The sequence below is a fragment of the Chrysemys picta genome, chromosome 1 (genome assembly GCF_011386835.1).
Source record: "Chrysemys picta bellii isolate R12L10 chromosome 1, ASM1138683v2, whole genome shotgun sequence".
NCBI classification, from domain to species: domain Eukaryota; kingdom Metazoa; phylum Chordata; order Testudines; family Emydidae; genus Chrysemys; species Chrysemys picta.
The window spans coordinates 326,131,572-326,147,875 of record NC_088791.1 but is presented as its reverse complement, the minus strand read 5'-3'; the positions used below and the strand labels follow the sequence as shown (position 1 = coordinate 326,147,875).

Below are 16,304 nucleotides of genomic sequence, written 5' to 3'. Positions count from 1 at the left end.
CTTCCCCTTCAAAAGATTTGGCCATGTCACAGTGCTAAACAATCTTAAAAGAAGCCACTTCAGCACACAAATCATTGTGCGTGTGCTTGACAGACTTAAAATAGCCCCCGCGATACTTGCCTGAATAAGAAAGATTCACTTCTGTTGCCAAGCAAACCAGGGTTTCAATCTGACTTCAGTGTTCCAAGCAAAGAAAATGTCACTTTCTATAAAGTTGATTCTTTTAAATAGCATCCTGAGCTGAATATATAGTACATGTTTTCCCATGAGCAATAAAGAGAGTGCCCTATATTTTGACCGTGAACAAGCTTTTCTAGGAATGCAAATTTTGCTCTCAATAGTTACACAATGGACTACAGTCTCACCAGCATTGCTCATGCTCAATTAGTCATTCTTTTATTATTTTTTTTAACCAAAATTCACAAAAGGCCTGCAGCACTGGCTAAACAACAGGCCAATTGTCTGAGATATTAGCAAGGTTCCAAGGATAGAAAGCCAACACCCAAAGCCTAACTGAAAAGCAGCACATAATTAATAATAACAAGCAGCCCTCGGTATCCCGCTTTCCTGAGTCAAACAGCCCAGAAGGTAAAACCAGAAGAATACAAGTGACATAGGCCCAAATCAAAAACATCACATGGAAGACGACGACATCATGATCTGTATTCATGAGAGAAACAAAAGAGGAATCCGCCTAGTAACAGGCTCCAGGCTGGTGCAGGATGGCACTCAGCTGCAAAGGAAAAGCCAAAATAATATTCTTATCCAAAAGATTTTAGATGAGTACTGGGAATACACCACATTTTACCTCTGCATCATCAGTTGAAATTCAGTCCATGTCAGGAGGGATCAAAATTTCTTACTATCTGAAAGCAGATGGATAACCCATGTGAAGTGACTTAGCTGGTCTTAGTCCAGTTCCTTCTGGATCAGTGTCCGCATTGCAAAAACCACCACCATCACTGGTCATTTCAGTTGCAGACTTAGTAGCAATAACAGTGACTGATGGGCAGGGCAAACGAATCACCACTCCCAAGAAGGAAGAGTGAGAAGGATTGTTGGATGGTTAAGGCACTCTCCTAGTACTTGGGAGACCCAGATCCAATTCCCTGCTCCGCCACAAACTTCCTGTGTGACCTCAGGCAAGTCACTCAGACTCATATTTGTAAAGGTATTTAGGAGTTGCTCCGCTTAGCGGTGTATGGCCCAGGTGACAGACACATCAGGCCCATTTTGAAAAGTGACTTAGGCACTTAGGAGCCTAGGTCTCACTGAAGTCAATAGGATTTAGGCCCTAAAGTCTAGCCCCTCAAAGTTATTTGGCTGCCTAATTCTCATTCAAATCAATGGGAGTTAGACACGTAAATGCCTTTAAGAAACTGGGCCTTAGTCTCTCTGCGCCGCTGTTGCTATGTGTAAATGGGAATAATGATCCCAACCTCACAGGGATTTTGTGAGGATAAATATATTAAAGATGGTAAGGTGCTCGGATATTATGATGAGGGCAAGCCAAATAATTCTCCCTGACACCCCAATAAAGATTGAGGCACACTGTTGCGTCAGCAGGTCCGGCTCTAGGTTTTTTGCCGCCCCAAGCAAAAAAAACAACAACTCCAAGAGCACAACTGCCGAAGCAAAAAAAAGGGGGCCGGAATGCCGCCCCTGGAATTGTGCCACCCCAAGCACGTGCTTGGTTTGCTAGTGCCTAGAGCCGGTCCTGTGTGTCAGTGTAGGGAAACCTAAGTTGGGTCTGTTGTGCACTCTGAGGTTTTCTGTTTATAGGTATCCAATCTGGTCCCATTTCTAATCACTAAAACTTCAGTTAACATTTAAAATAAAAAATAAATAAATTACCTTTAAAGAGTGGAGGTTCAAAAACGTAGACTGGGTATGTAACCTAAATTAGAGTCCTCGTAGGTTACTGTCAAACCTGTCAAACAACACTGCCAGCTAATGGTCTACTCAGTTCAGCCCTCTCACACACAGTGGGCCATTGCTAAAAGATGGGGCAGGAGAGTACTGTGAAGGTCGGAAAATCTACCAGGCCTACTCAGTGCTTTCCAAAGGTGCAACACGGCAGAGAGCAGGGCTGAACAGGGCTGAATGAAGAAGGTTCCCCCTGAGAAAAGAAAGTGGAGGTAGTATTTCAGAGTCAAGAAACAAACACAGCCTATAAAAAAAAAAAAAAAAAAGAGAGAGAGAGAGAGAGAGAGAGAGATTGTACTATGTTGCACAGTTTCTCTGAAGAGCAGGAATAAAGATGAAGCCATGGCCAAAATGTTGATGTATTCCAGTGATTCCCCAGAGAACAGTTTGTTAGGGGCCCTTACTAGTCAGCACGTTAGATCAGTCCAATGCGTGCAAGGAAAAAAAAATCAGAAACTGAAACTAATTGATCTTAAATCTTTACCAAGTGATAATTAGGGTAACAAAACTTGCAAGAACTGGATCAAGAAAAAGACCGGAAAACTTTCTACTTGTTGGTAGGACACCAAAGGAAGATAGCCCAAATAGGATGAACAGATAAAATAACTTATTTGTAATGCAGTAGTACCTAGAAGTTCCAGTCACGAACAGGACCCTATTATGCTAGCCGCTGTACACACCGATTTAACAGTAAGTCTGTATACCTACCATAACTCAGTCCTTATTCTGTTGCATTCCTTTCTCTATTTTTAAATACTTGCATAAGACAATAACTTGTACTGTCAAACATGCTGTTTATCTTTCATTAAAAAATTAGTTACTAAGAATACCAGCAAATGACTAATCATTGACATTTGTAATTCCAGACTGGGATTAATTAAAAGAAAGAAGAAAATGTATTTTTGAATACAGCACATAAATACGCCCCCATTTGGAGAGTCACCTATTATCCAGTAGAAATCCTCCAACGGATACCTAGATATTCTCTAGCAGTCAGATGTTGAGATGCAGTGTGCTCTGACTGCAGACGAAGCCTGGAATAGGGATCAGAAGCCTACTTTCTAATCCCAGGTCAGCCACTGAACTGTTACGTGTCCCTAGGTAAATCAACATCTACTGCAGGTGTGGGTTCTCAGCATTTCTGAAAATCAGACCCCACAGTCCAGATTTCCAAGTGTTCAGCACCCACAACTAGGACCAGATTTCTAAAAAAGCCCAAATCCCATAGGTACCTAAATAAGATTTTTTTAAAAGAGCTCAGCGGCCAGCAGCTCCCATTGTGACGCATGGCCAGGATTTCAAAAGAGTTTAGCACTTGACATACTCGCCACTTCTGAAGGTGTCTAAATGGTGTTTGGAAAATCTGGTTCTGTCTGTCTCAAGCTGAGCACCCAAAAATGGAGACATCCAAAATGAGTGAACACTTTTGAAAAGGTGAGTCCCCAACCTCTCTATATATCAATTGTCGAATCTATATACTGGGGATAATCTTGTAAGATTACTCACCTAACAGTAAAGGCTGTTATCTCCATAAATAATGGAAGTTATGTTTGTCCCACCCAGAAAAGAATTTATTCTGCTAAAGAAAATAACTACTCATCTTTCCTGACCTGCCAATGGATTTAAACACCTAAATAAGAAAAAAAAGGCATTTAAATAGTTCCTCCCCTCCTAAAAGAGGAGGGAAAAATCTAAGGCCAGGGCACCTCTTCTGTTGAGTGGAGGTAACTTTTTAGCAATGTAGCAATAGGGTATCTGCTTTTCCTTGCTTGAGACCACTTGGAGTCATGGTCTGGAATCAGAACATATTAACCTAGAAATACATCCATCTACTGCACTGGAGTGTAGCTGTCCTATCGCAACCAGTGAAGAAGATGGTTATGATCCTGCCCCCACCAGATCACCAGAAGCTATATTGATGTTGCTAATGCTGTCCCTAGCCTGGAGGTGGGAATAGGCAACATGGGATGGAACACTTGATGGTTACCTGTTCTGTTCATTCCCTCTGAAGCAACTGGCATTGGCCACTGTCGGAAGACAGGATACTGGACTAGATAGACCTTTGGTCTGACCCAGTATGGCCGTTCTTATGTAATCACATAAGTAATGGGTCACAGCTGATCAGCTGCTTGACAGCAGATATTAGCTCATAAGTGATGGCATCCAGTAGGAAACTCTGCTACATTTTCCCCCTCTCAAGAATGGCTCATCCAGCATCACACGGTCCTGGGAACATCCCCTCCAAATTCTTGATCGGGGCTTTGGAACAACCACAGAAGAGATTGCCTGCCCCTCCCACCGTGGAGCTCCCTCCTCTGAAAATTCTTCTGAGGTTTTACACAGCCCATTGCATGCTGGGCCATGACTTTCAGAGGTTAGTGAGGTGCTCTGGGGATACATCTCCAATAGAGCTTATACTTAAATAGTTACTGTGGCCCAAATCCACAGAGGTATTTAGGTTCCTACCTTCCACTGAAATCAATGGGAGTGAAGAGCCTAAATACCTTTGAGGATCTGGGCCTTTGAGCTTCCGTACATTGATGTAAGGTGCTCCCAGTAACTGGGGACACAATAACTGTCCAAGGAGCTGAGATCATTCCTTCTCAATAAGGCAGTGGGACTCCCGTTTTCAGTTATAAGGACAGCCTGAATTTCAAATCTAAGCTTACTCTGAAGAGTGACTTTGTTAAAAAGACATTGCAGAGGTTCTGGATCAAATGTGTTCAGTTTACAAGTAAAAAGATGACCTTTGGGTTTGTTTGCATTTTTTCAACTGTCAACCCAGCTAACACAACATGAGGGTTAAGCAAGGTTCTTTCTATCTCACAGATCATCTCTAGTAAGAAGAGTTCAATTACATCTGTGCAACCGCATTGGCTTTAACTTATGTGCTCAATACCACCTGGGCAACCTCTATTTGTCTTCAATTGGTTTAGTCAGGTGTAACTGACTAAAATATAATAAATAAGTCTGTTTATGAGCCACATGATGGAGTAGAATCCAGCTCCCTCTCTCTCAGCTGTGTTGGCTCTACAGGACTAACATGCATAAAAAGGAATGAGGATTTATTTTTCTCATCGAAGTCAACAGATGACTGAGTATACAGAGATCTGTAAAATGGTGACATTTTTACATAGTCACTTTATTGACTAGAACAGCACTTCAAATGTTATTTACTGCATCTGGGGGTGTGGATTAGAGAACCACTAGCTCTTTCGCTCCATAAGGTAGGTGGGAAGTTGGAAAGGAATGGAAAATAATTAATGGAGTGTAAAAGACCAGAGAAAAGTAGGAAAAAGTTATCTAGTCATGTAACGGTGGGACTAAAAACTATCTGCCAAAATAAAATAGAGGCAGCAGACAAAAGGGGGAACAAGAACACGAAAAATTCCACTGAATTTTTTTCTGCGTCTTGTTGCATTTTTTCAACCAACCCTTGCAGAAGTGTAGTGATAGTTAGAGCAGCTAAAAACAGACCCACCCTTCACTTTTAACTGTCTTACAATGCACTACTGATTACTGGGAGTGAAACTTAACTGTAATAGGATTCCTCATTTCATTTATTCCCACTTCCCCTCTCACTTCCTGTGCTCTTCCTAAACCACCTACTTCTACTTGAGATTCTCCTGTTTATGCATCCAAGCACCGCTTCAGCTCTTTTGGCCAGTGTGTTGCGTTGGGAACTCATGTTCAGCTGACTATCCACCACCATCCCTCAAATCTTTTTCATGCCTCTTTATACAGCACCGGACACACTATAAGCACTGAATAAACAATAGCAGCAAAGTAGGTCAAGAGAAAAAGGATCATGAAGGAGAAGCCAGGAGCTTATAGATCCTGCTGATTAGGCTGAGAGGGTGTGTTTGGCTTTTCCTTATTTTTCAGAATCAGTTCCTGTCTTTGTACAGAGGCTATAAATGAATTAGAAAAAGAAGAACAGTGATAAGAAAACAGTAGAAGTAAAAGTTATACATAATTAAAGGAGCATAGCTAACAGGACAATAATTTAAAGGGAGGAAATGATGTAAGCAACTACTTCTGTGAAGAGGACATATAGTTGAGATGATAGAAGACAGATACCCTTATGGTGTCTGACTAAACAGAAGATGGAAGGATAATGTTGACCAAAACCCAAGAGTTCTTAGTATGAATTACCATCATTGGGCAAAATATGTCCTTGACAAAAAAATGCCGAGGCGAATTGTCAGAGCAGCCAAGGATGTTTAGAACCTACATTAGCTAAAAGTAGAGAGTACCAAAGTAGGTTGAAGATTGTTATTTTGACAGCTCCTGGAAGATTACATTTTTTCTCAGTCAGTGATTCCTAAACTTTTCAAAACTGTCACTCCCTTTTAGGCTACTAGTATTTTCACAATTCCCAAAATCCTCAGCCCCTGAAAATGGACTTTCCCTATGATACAAATGAATTATAAGGCTTTATAATCCATTCATTATGTTAGCAACATACACAAAAATGTACAGTTGTACAAATTTGCACCCAAATGTATTTGTTTCAATTAAGTGTAATAATTTGTCTTTCACGTATTAACGTTAATGATTATTAAGAATGGATGAGCCTGTTTGGAGTCGTTAACAGGTTCTAGACACAACGTGAAGTTTCTCAGACACAAAAGTCGCTCCTTCTCAACACTCAGCCACCTACTGTACTTATTTCTAATGGCACCCATTCCTGAAAATCCTGCCTCACATATATATGAGGAATCAAAAGGAAGAAGCATTCTCACAGCCTTTGAAAAAAGTGATGGATATTTGTGCTTCACTGATCACCAAAACTGGCAAAAAAAAAAAAATCTTCTCTTTCAAACTGTAACTTCAATGAGTCATCACAAGGCAACTCAATCCACCAATGTGACATATCTGGCAGCAATGTGGTTTTGGTGTCTAAAATTCAGAGAGAAAGCCCCTAAAGGGATTCCAAATCCATCTCCTTCCAATGTTAGCCTTGTCCTCGGGGAAAAATTCTTCAAATAGGACCTTAAATTGCCATCCGAGCAGGTATCCACAGGGCCATAATCAAGATGAACGGGGCCCTTCACACCACTTACAGCTATTGTTTCAGCCTGTCTGCAGATTAAGGCAGGCATCACTGCATCTGTTTATGCTCAATTCATGTTATCAAAGTTATCAATGGATCCATAACACTAAGTGGTATAATTATTTTAAGAAAGGGAAGAAAAGGGAGCATGATTGTGACTCTCCAGAGATTACAATCCCTACTTTAAGAACCCCTGAGCTAAACTATTGCTGTTAGAACTAGTTGTATTCTTCATAAAATAGGGTTAAAACATTAATTGTTACCTCTTTTCCCATAATATGATTTGTTTAGTATTCAAGTGCCTCCATAACTTCCCACAGGCACTTTGAATCTGTTTCTTAGTAGACAGAACAGACTGTTGCTTGAGTATTGCATTGGACTATTGCTACCCAATGGGACAACAAACTTTATAAATCCTCACTGTGGGGTGTGTTCGCATCACCTGTATGGTTATGTAGCTTGATTTCAAAATGAACATCACTCGTTGGTGGCTTTCTCTCTTAATTTTAGAAACAGTTTGTTTTAACAAAGGTTAAGCCAAATTCAGTTTATTTCTGAGTTAAAGTTGTCAAGTAATTCTCCTGAAGTCAAAACTTCAGATACAAGGTCATTGTAAACTACAGATTCCAGCGTCCTGAAGACATTCCATGGTGAGCTCAGACACTGTTGGGAGCATGAGACCTAACTTTCTCAGTTGATATATACATTTCAATACCATTAAAACGATCAGGGTTCTTGAGTGAGCAATAAACCTTTCCACCTGTGCTAGGCCATCCAACATTTTTGGACTGTGCCTCAAAGGCCTCTTATTACAACAAAATGGATTTATAGAAGGAATCAGGAGATTTTTTTAAAAGGTTAAATGCAAACTCTCTAGTCTTTACAGTTCAAGACAACATCCACAAAAATGAGATGTTCCGAGTTCTAAAGTTATCTTTCCTTTTGCAGGTAAGCTAGCTTACATGAAGAAGTAGTAAAACAGATTGACATGAAAAGAAAGCAGAACCACCAAAAGGAAAGAGCTAAGAATTTAAAGTATCACTTCTCAGAAGCAGGGCAAAGAATAACTTGAACGTTGTAGATACAGAGCTCTAGAATAAAGGAATTGGTGGAGGTTGCTAGCTGGTATGATTCCCCAAGGCACGTGAATGCTCTTTGGTGGGAGATAGTTGAACACTTCCTCCCCTTACTCCACCTCTCATTAGTTGCTAGTCTCACCCCCATCCATCTGGCACAACAACAGAACCCAGAGCTGGAGATCTATTCCAAATACCTTTTAAAAATACTGTGTGCTACATCAGATATATATGATTTGCATTCCTTTATAATCTGCTTTCTTTGTCAGACATCTTTAATTGCTTGAGGAAATCTAAGTTCTGGTGTTCAAATAGGCTATTACTTTTTTTTAATACACTAAAGAGAAACCCATCAATATTTTACCATAAGTAAATATTTCAAAAGCATTTACATGACTTAGGCTAAGTCCCATTTTCAGTAGTGACAGGCACTTAAGGACAGATTTTTTAAAGTACTTAGGCACCTGAAGATGCAGATGGATACTTCTGAAAATCCCATTAACTGCCTAATTCCTATAGGTGCATATCTGCATCTTCAGGTGTCTAAATACTTTTTTTAAAAGTCTAGCCCTTAGGAACTTAAGAGCCTAAGTTTTACTGAAAGCCAATGGACTTTAAGTCATCTTTGAAAATTCTACCCCAAGGCTCTATACTGTGATTGTTAAATGTAAGTTTATAGGCAAGGGGGAAACATTTTGCATTGTCTTTTAAAGCCAAAGCTAAAAACTCTGTGGATAGATGGTGTTCATTTTCCGTTCAACGACAAAGTCGGTTGTGCTGAGTAATGAATGGAGAAATACCAGTGCTTAAGCCAGCTGATTGACAAGTGGTGGTAAGTGAAAGCAGCCAAATTCAGTGACATATCATCCTGGGAGAAGACACGGGAGAAAGACTCCTCCATAACAGAGAGAAAAATCACTAACTCCTTATCTGTGCTGTTGACAAAGATTCAACCTCATACACTGCAAAAGGGAATCAGTTTTTATGGCCAAGCTCGTCATCGCCTTCTGCGTGCAACAGAGGGCAAACTGGTTCTCAAATGTTCTTCTAGGTTGGGGTAGAAAATGGGCAACAGTTTGTTTAGTCCCATGAAGAGTTATTTCTGCATGTTACTCATGAAATGCACACATACCAGGTTCTATTAATAATAAGATCACCTAGCTCTTATATAGTGCTTTTCATCGGTAGATATCAAAGCATTTCACAATCTTTAATGCATTTGTCCTACAAACACCCTTGTGAGATAGGAAGTTTTACTATCCTCATTTTTAGAGATGGAGAACTGAAGCACAAGATCAGACAGGATGTCTGTGACAGAGCAAGGAACTGAACCTAGACCTCCCAAGTCCTAGGCTAGTGCCCTAACCACTAGACCATCCTTCCATTTTAAAGTATATAAAATGTCAAATACCATTGCTGATCTATCCCACACATTTCACTACAAAGAAAAAACTAACTCCCAAAAAACTACAGTATCATCCTGAGAGCACTTTCTCATGCAAGTACCTTTACTTATGTGAGTTCTAGGGTATGCACGTGTTTTTCCAGAAACACATCTTATGTACTTACAGGCATACACAACTGACCTAACTTCGCAATCAGATCTAAGAAAGCTGTACGATAAAATTATGTCAGGGTGGGGTATAAATGCATCATATCTGTCAAGTCATCTTTCACTTTTCCAGTTTTTTTAGTGTCATTTAAAATGGATATTCATGCTCCTATAACCCAACAAGGTTTCATGTTTACATAGGTAAGAGTTGTGAATTTTGAATGAATTATATCTATATTCAGAAGGTGATTATTACTATTAAATAAGAAAGCCAGATTTATAAAACTAATTATGGCACCTGCACAGTACACTGTACTCCCCACACCATCCCCATAAAAATGTAAGATTTTTTTTTTTTTTTAGCAAGCAGATATACTGCAACTATAACACATCACTACAATCACACTGTAACAACTCAACATTACTGTAGTCTAGCAGATCAAACTATTATAAGTAAGACTTAAAGAAGTAAATCACAACTGTCTCCAGGAAAGGTGTTACAAACTAGGCCCCAATCCTGCAAAATTTAAGTGTGTGTAACTTTATGCATAAGTAATTCAACTGAATTCAATGGCACTACTCATGTGCATAAAATTACATATATGCTCACATCTTCACAGGACTGGAGCCTTAATTAATAAATAACCCTCTGTGAGAGAGACAGGCAAACAGAAAATCTGTTGTTTAGTCCACAGGAAAACTATTTCCTTCTGCAACCGAATCACTAGAATTACAGGAGGGGATGGTACTACCATATATTATGCAGGTTTCCTAACACTTCCCATTAGAACACCCTGTTTTCAGTTGCTTATAACTTTGCCAAACTTTAACAGCTTGGGATGAAATTTTCAATGCAAGGGGTCTGACTCGGCTGAATTTTAATGGAAAATTCCACCTAAAGAAGTTCAGCCATTGCTAAGAACAAGGCTAAGGAAAAATATATTGTTATGCTCATGTTAAAAAATTCTGGTGACCTTCGGAGCAGGGACTTGAAATTTGTATGGGGAATAGCCTTTGTGTCAGGAATGTGATTTTTGCCACCCCTGTGAAAATCCACCCAAATTTGGCTCAGAGATAAGCATTGAGGGTGTGGGGGGAGACCACAGTTCACACATGCTTAGTAGAGACTTCTTAGATTTTAGCAGCTAAATCCCAAAGATTCCATCCACACAGGGCATGCTCCAGCCCAAGGCTGAGCAGGACTTTCCCTACAACCGCAGCTCTGGACCATGCTAGGTCTGGTCACCTGAACTGAGAGTGGGAGGCTGTCACTCCTGAGCTTTCAAGGTAAATCTACACTTCGAACTGGGGGTGTGATTCCCAGCTCAAAGAGATATACCAACGCTAGGTTTGATTGAGCTGGCCAGCTAAATATAGACTTCAGCCATGGTAGTGCCACCAGCGGAAGGGGCAAGTTGCCCTGTATGTGCACCTAGCTTCTCCAATGGGTACATACTTGGGATGGCTAGCGCCACCTGCTGCTCAGGCTGCTGCAACTACAGTTTATTTTTAGCATGCTAGCTCAATCAGACTCATAGACAGACTTTAAGGCCATAAGGGATCATCATCTAGTCTGACCTCCTGCAAATTGCAGGCCACAGAACTTTACCCACCCACCCACTGCTGAAATAGACCCCTAACCTCTGACTGAGTTACTGAAGTCTTCAAATCATGATTTAAAGACTTCAAGTTACAGAGAATCCACCATTTACACTAGTTTAGACCTGCAGGTGACCCGTGACCTATGCTGCAGAGGAAGACGAAAAAACCCAGGGTGTCTGCCAATCCAACCTGAGGGAAAATTCCTTTCCAACCCCACATATGGCCATCAGTTATACACTGAGCATGTGGGCAAGACCCAGACAATGGGAAAAGAATTTGCTGTAGTAACTCAGAGCCCTCCCCATCTAGCATCCCATCACCAACCATTAGATTTGCTGCTAGCAGCCACACCTCAGCTACATGCCATTGTAGGCAGTCTTGTCATACCATCCTCTCCATAAACTTAACAAGCTCAGTCTTGAAACAAGTTAGGTTTTTTTGCCCGCACTGCTCCCCTTGGGAGGCTGTTCCAGAACTTCACTCCTCTGATGGTTAGAAACCTTCATCTAATTCACCAGACCTAGGGCTGGTATGCCTCCATGAAATGGGAATCAAACTCCCAGCTCAAAGTGTAGACATACCCTCAATGATCAGCGTGGAGGAGAAAGCGCCTTGATTTTAATGAAGAGGGGAGAAGAGCTGGACCCATGGGAGGGGAAAGGGAAGTAGATTGGGACTGGGAGCCCAAAACTGGCACTGAAGGCTGGCATGGGGGGTGTAGAGAGAAACTGGGAGTTGGGGTGGGGGGGACTGGGATCCAGGAAGAGAAACCAAGGGGTAAACTGGGAGCTGGGGTAGGGGTCAGGGGTCAGGAGATTAGATGAGGAGCTGGAGCAACTGGGACAGGCTGGGCAAGGGGACTGGGACTGAGAACCAGTAGGGTGGAAGAGAGAGATTTGACAAGGAGCTGGGGGGGAGGGGGAAGCTCTGTGATTCAGCATGGGGGTTGACTTCAAGTTGGTGGGGAAAACAGATCAGATGAGGACCTGGGAGGAGGGAACTGGGAATGGCTGGGCAACAAGACTGGGTTGACTGGAGACTCCAGGGACTGGAATGGAGCCCAAGATTCCTGAGTCTTACCATTCCTCTGATGTCAGCAAACATCTGTAAAACCCACTGGCAAAGTGTCCCACTCCCTTTTAGTGCTGGTCCACAATAGAGGATGACAACCTACTAGTTCTATCAGTAACTCAGTTAGCTCAAGTGGCAGCGGTCCTTGTGGGAGAATCTAAAGCAGGGGTTCTCAAACTGGAGGTTGGACCCCTCAGGGGGTCACGAGGTTATTACACAGAGGGGGTCGCGAGCTGACAGCCTCCACCCCAAACCCCGCTTTGCCTCCAGCATTTATAATGGTGTTTAAATATATTAAAATGTGTTTTTAATTTATAAGGGTGGGTCGCACTCAGAGGCTTATTATGTGAAAGGGGTCACCAGTACAAAAGTTTGAGAACCACTGATCTAAAGGTTCCAACCTTGCTGATGACCCATGTGAGTGTAAATATGATGCCACATGATAGAAATTCTGTTTTTTCTATTTGCTTTTTTGAAAACCTAGGAAATTATACAGAAACAACAACAGATTATTAAGGTTGCTACAGAGACAAGGTGGGTGAGGTAATATCTTTTATTGGACCAACTTCCAATAAAAGTTGGAATGAAGTTCCAATGAAGTTGATCCAATAAAAGATATTACCTCACCCACCTTGTCTCGCTAATATCCTGGGACCAGCACAGCTACAACATTGTAGGCAAATTATTAAGGATACAAAGTCAAGTACTCAAAAGTTAGGAACTGCTACAATATAAATGGTCAAACATCACTATCAACATATCCCAGAAGCATCATTACCAATAACTATACAATAGGAGTGTAATTTTGTAAACAGCAAAACACACACAAACAATCACTTCTTATGGGATCCAATGGATAAACCAGACAGATTTTTAAGAAGTGCTGAATTGTATAATTACACAATATTCTTAGAGTTTTTACTGATTTTCAAGCAAAAGTTATGTTTTAAAACAAGTGAAAGTTATGCATTTGCAAAAACCTTTACAAAATATCAAGTGATCACAAAACAATTGGAAGTTTTCAAACTAGTTATTAGGGGATTTTCTTTTTCTTTGTCCATTTTTTTTAAATCAACACAGATTCAACTGCAAATCACTGCATTAAAAATACATATGCTATTCCTGAGCCCCAATTTCAACTTCAGCGTGAGCCATCAATCCAGGCTGAATGCTTCAACCCACATCCAAGGGCAAATGTCAAATCACGGAGCCCTGCCCCACATGGGACCTCAATCCCTTTCCCCTGCTGGGTTAAAAACTGCACCAGTCCCATCGCTTTTATCCGCCGTTTCTTTGCTTTGTTGGCAGTGGATTTTTTTTTTAAAAGACCCATCAATCACCGGACCCATATCCTCTTCTAAGGGCTGTTTACGGGGGCCACCTCAAACGGACCCAGACACCTGATTTCCACCCCCACCTCCAAGAAACTTCAGCCCAAATGAAGCAGCCCCCGGGGCAGGGATGTGACTGCTGGAGACCGGGCGCCCACAAGCGAAGCAGGGGCGGAATATCCCCGGGCAGGGGAGGAAACGGCCCCGGCAGCAGCAGCTGCTCACACGCGGGGGTGGGGGGTGATTGCAGGGTTTGCTCAGCAAAGGCTTCGCCAGAGACACCCGCCGGGTGGCTTCCTTGGCCGGCCAGGCAGGCCCCGCGGGCGGCAGCTGCAAAGCCAGAGCCCGGCCCCGCTGCCGCGGGCGGTGGCTGCAGGGGAGCCGGGGTACCTGGAGAGCGAGTCCACGCTGGGCTGGCGGGCTGCAGCCGGCCTGGAGCCGAGGCTCTCGTAGCTGGAGCTCTTCTCCATCGCGGGCGGCGGCGGCTGCGAGCGGGGGATGGAGATGGGGAAGGGGCGGGTCCCGCCGGCGGCCGCTCAGGCTCGGGGCCCGGGGCCGGCTGGCTGCCCGCGGGCTGCAGCAGGGCGGCTGAGGTGGGGCCGGGCGGCTGCCATGTCCGCCCGGCGTGCAGCGCGAGGGGGCGGGGGAAGAACCAGCCCCCCGGCCCCGCAGTCCAGCCGGCGGGGAAGGGGAGGAGAGACGCCCCCCGAGCCGGGCCGCGGGAGGCCGCTAGGAGGCTGGGACCATCCGACCACGCAGCCTCCGCAGGGTGCCGGCCGGGCTCCCGCCGGGCCGCCTGCCCAGTGCCCTCGGCTATCCCCCGGGAGAGGGGGCGGAGGCGAGCCCCTCCATCCCGGCCCTGAGGAGGGTGGCTGGCCGGCCCGGGACGCCTGAGATCCAGGCTGGAGAGCAACCACTCCCTCCCTTTCCCATTGCCCGCCCGGCGGAGGAGATGCTCAAGGCAAGGGACTGGTCCTGCAGCAACAGAGATTTAGCAGAGGGAGATTGCTGCTAAGCGGGGTGGGGGTAGGCCTGATCGTGCAAGACGCCCCCTCCCTGTCTCATCCGCTGGCCAGCAGTGCAGGACGAGGGGAGGTCAGGGGAAATAATGCTACTAAGGAAGCGGTGGTCGCAGGGTGGGTGGGACCAGCGCAGTGCTGGAGACCAGCCTCAGCCCAAAATCACAGTTTCTGTGTAGGGCAGACCAGGAAGAAAGGCAGGAGGAGGGAAAAGGGGCCCCATTCATCCCTGATGCCTTTCATAGAATCATAGAATATTAAGGTTGGAAGAGACCTCAGGAGGTCATCTAGTCCAACCCCTGCTCAAAGCAGGACCAATCCCCAACTAAATCATCCCAGCCAGGGCTTTGTCAAGCCCGGCCTTAAAAACCTCTAAGGCTGGAGATTCCACCACCTCCCTAGGTAACCCATTCCAGTGCTTCACCACCCTTTGATACCAAAGGCGTTCTGTCAAGGGATTAACTTGGCCCGTGGGGGTGATAAACAGCCACCATCAAGTTGCTAAGAGGCGGGGGTGGGATGAACACGTTGCTGGAGACCACCGGCCTTTCCCCTCTCCCAGCCAAGACAGAAGGCGCAGGGGACAGAGACACATTGCTGGCGATGACAGCAGGAACTGGGGATGGGTAGGATGCTGCTGGAGGGGGGCCACAAGTCTGGAGATCATTCCCTGCCCAGCAGAGCAGAAAGAGGAGAGAGCCCCAGGGATGATACAAAAGATGGATGGATATGGTGGTAACAAGCAGAAGGAATTAGGCCCAGGAGGCCTGTAATTTTCTGCTTAGTGGAGTTGCTGGAAGGACCCGTCAGAAGCATTTCTTGGGGATTTAATCTGTGATGTGTTATAGCCTCCTGCAGAGGTTGTGAGGGGGGCATCTGTTTAGTAGGAACTAGACAGCTGACACCTTAAAGAAGGATTTTAACCTCAAGGAAAACATTCAGATCTCTTAAAAAAAAAAAAAAAAAAACCACACCAGCCTAACAGCCAGTCATGTTTCATTCTTGTCTATCATTTTTTGCCTTCCACCTTTGTTAACTATTATAAGATCATAGAGAGCAAAGCTGGAAACACCCTGTTTAGCAGGCCCCTAAGGGGGGGGGAGGGGGGAGCAGGGTTATGGAGGAAGGATTGCTCCCTACAGTATATTCTCCAGTGCTAATCACTAAAGGTATTTACATTTAAACAAAAAGGGCTTTTCTTCTTCCCAGCATCTCTCCCAACTTCATCCTGCAGATGCGATGACAGCATATTTATTTCCATGTTACAGGACTGCAGCCGCAAGTGACAAATGCATGGCTATGACTGTTCTGTGGGATCACACAGAAGTTAGGCATGTGGGAGAGAGCTTGTTGAAACACAGCTATCACTGGTAATAGCAAAGAACCAGATTGCACCTGGCCTTTATTCAACTGCAGAGCGCTGGGCAGGAGTTCACAAGGAACCTTCCCCACTCCACTATGTGCCTCTTCCTCAAGGTCAGGTGCAATGGTAATCCCCAAACTCCCCTGTCTAGTGCCCTTGGAGATGCAAGCTGCTTCTAAAGGCCATGGAATGCTGCACCAATTCTCCTGCTATTCCCTAGAAGGGTTTATGCCTACAAAACTCCCTGAGGTGACTGTTAGAAGTAATATTACTGTGACGGGTTTAGTCACAGAGACCCCCTTGGGACT

General features: G+C 43.9%; 1 protein-coding gene across 4 annotated transcripts in view; it reads right to left on the bottom strand.

Moving 5' to 3' along the window:
• The window catches only part of MTMR2 (myotubularin related protein 2), a 77,405-nt gene extending 63,182 nt beyond the window's left edge, over positions 1–14,223 (bottom strand). The window contains exon 1 of one of the 4 annotated variants that reach the window (XM_005309168.4): positions 14,005–14,223. In XM_005309168.4, the coding sequence (XP_005309225.1) occupies positions 14,005–14,084 (80 nt within the window). In that variant the 5' untranslated portion in view covers positions 14,085–14,223. Of the gene's footprint in view, positions 1–120; positions 669–14,004 lie in introns of those variants that run through there. The other 3 variants (XM_065581563.1, XM_065581561.1, XM_065581564.1) reach the window with 3 other exon arrangements.
• Positions 14,224–16,304: the final 2,081 nt, after the last annotated feature.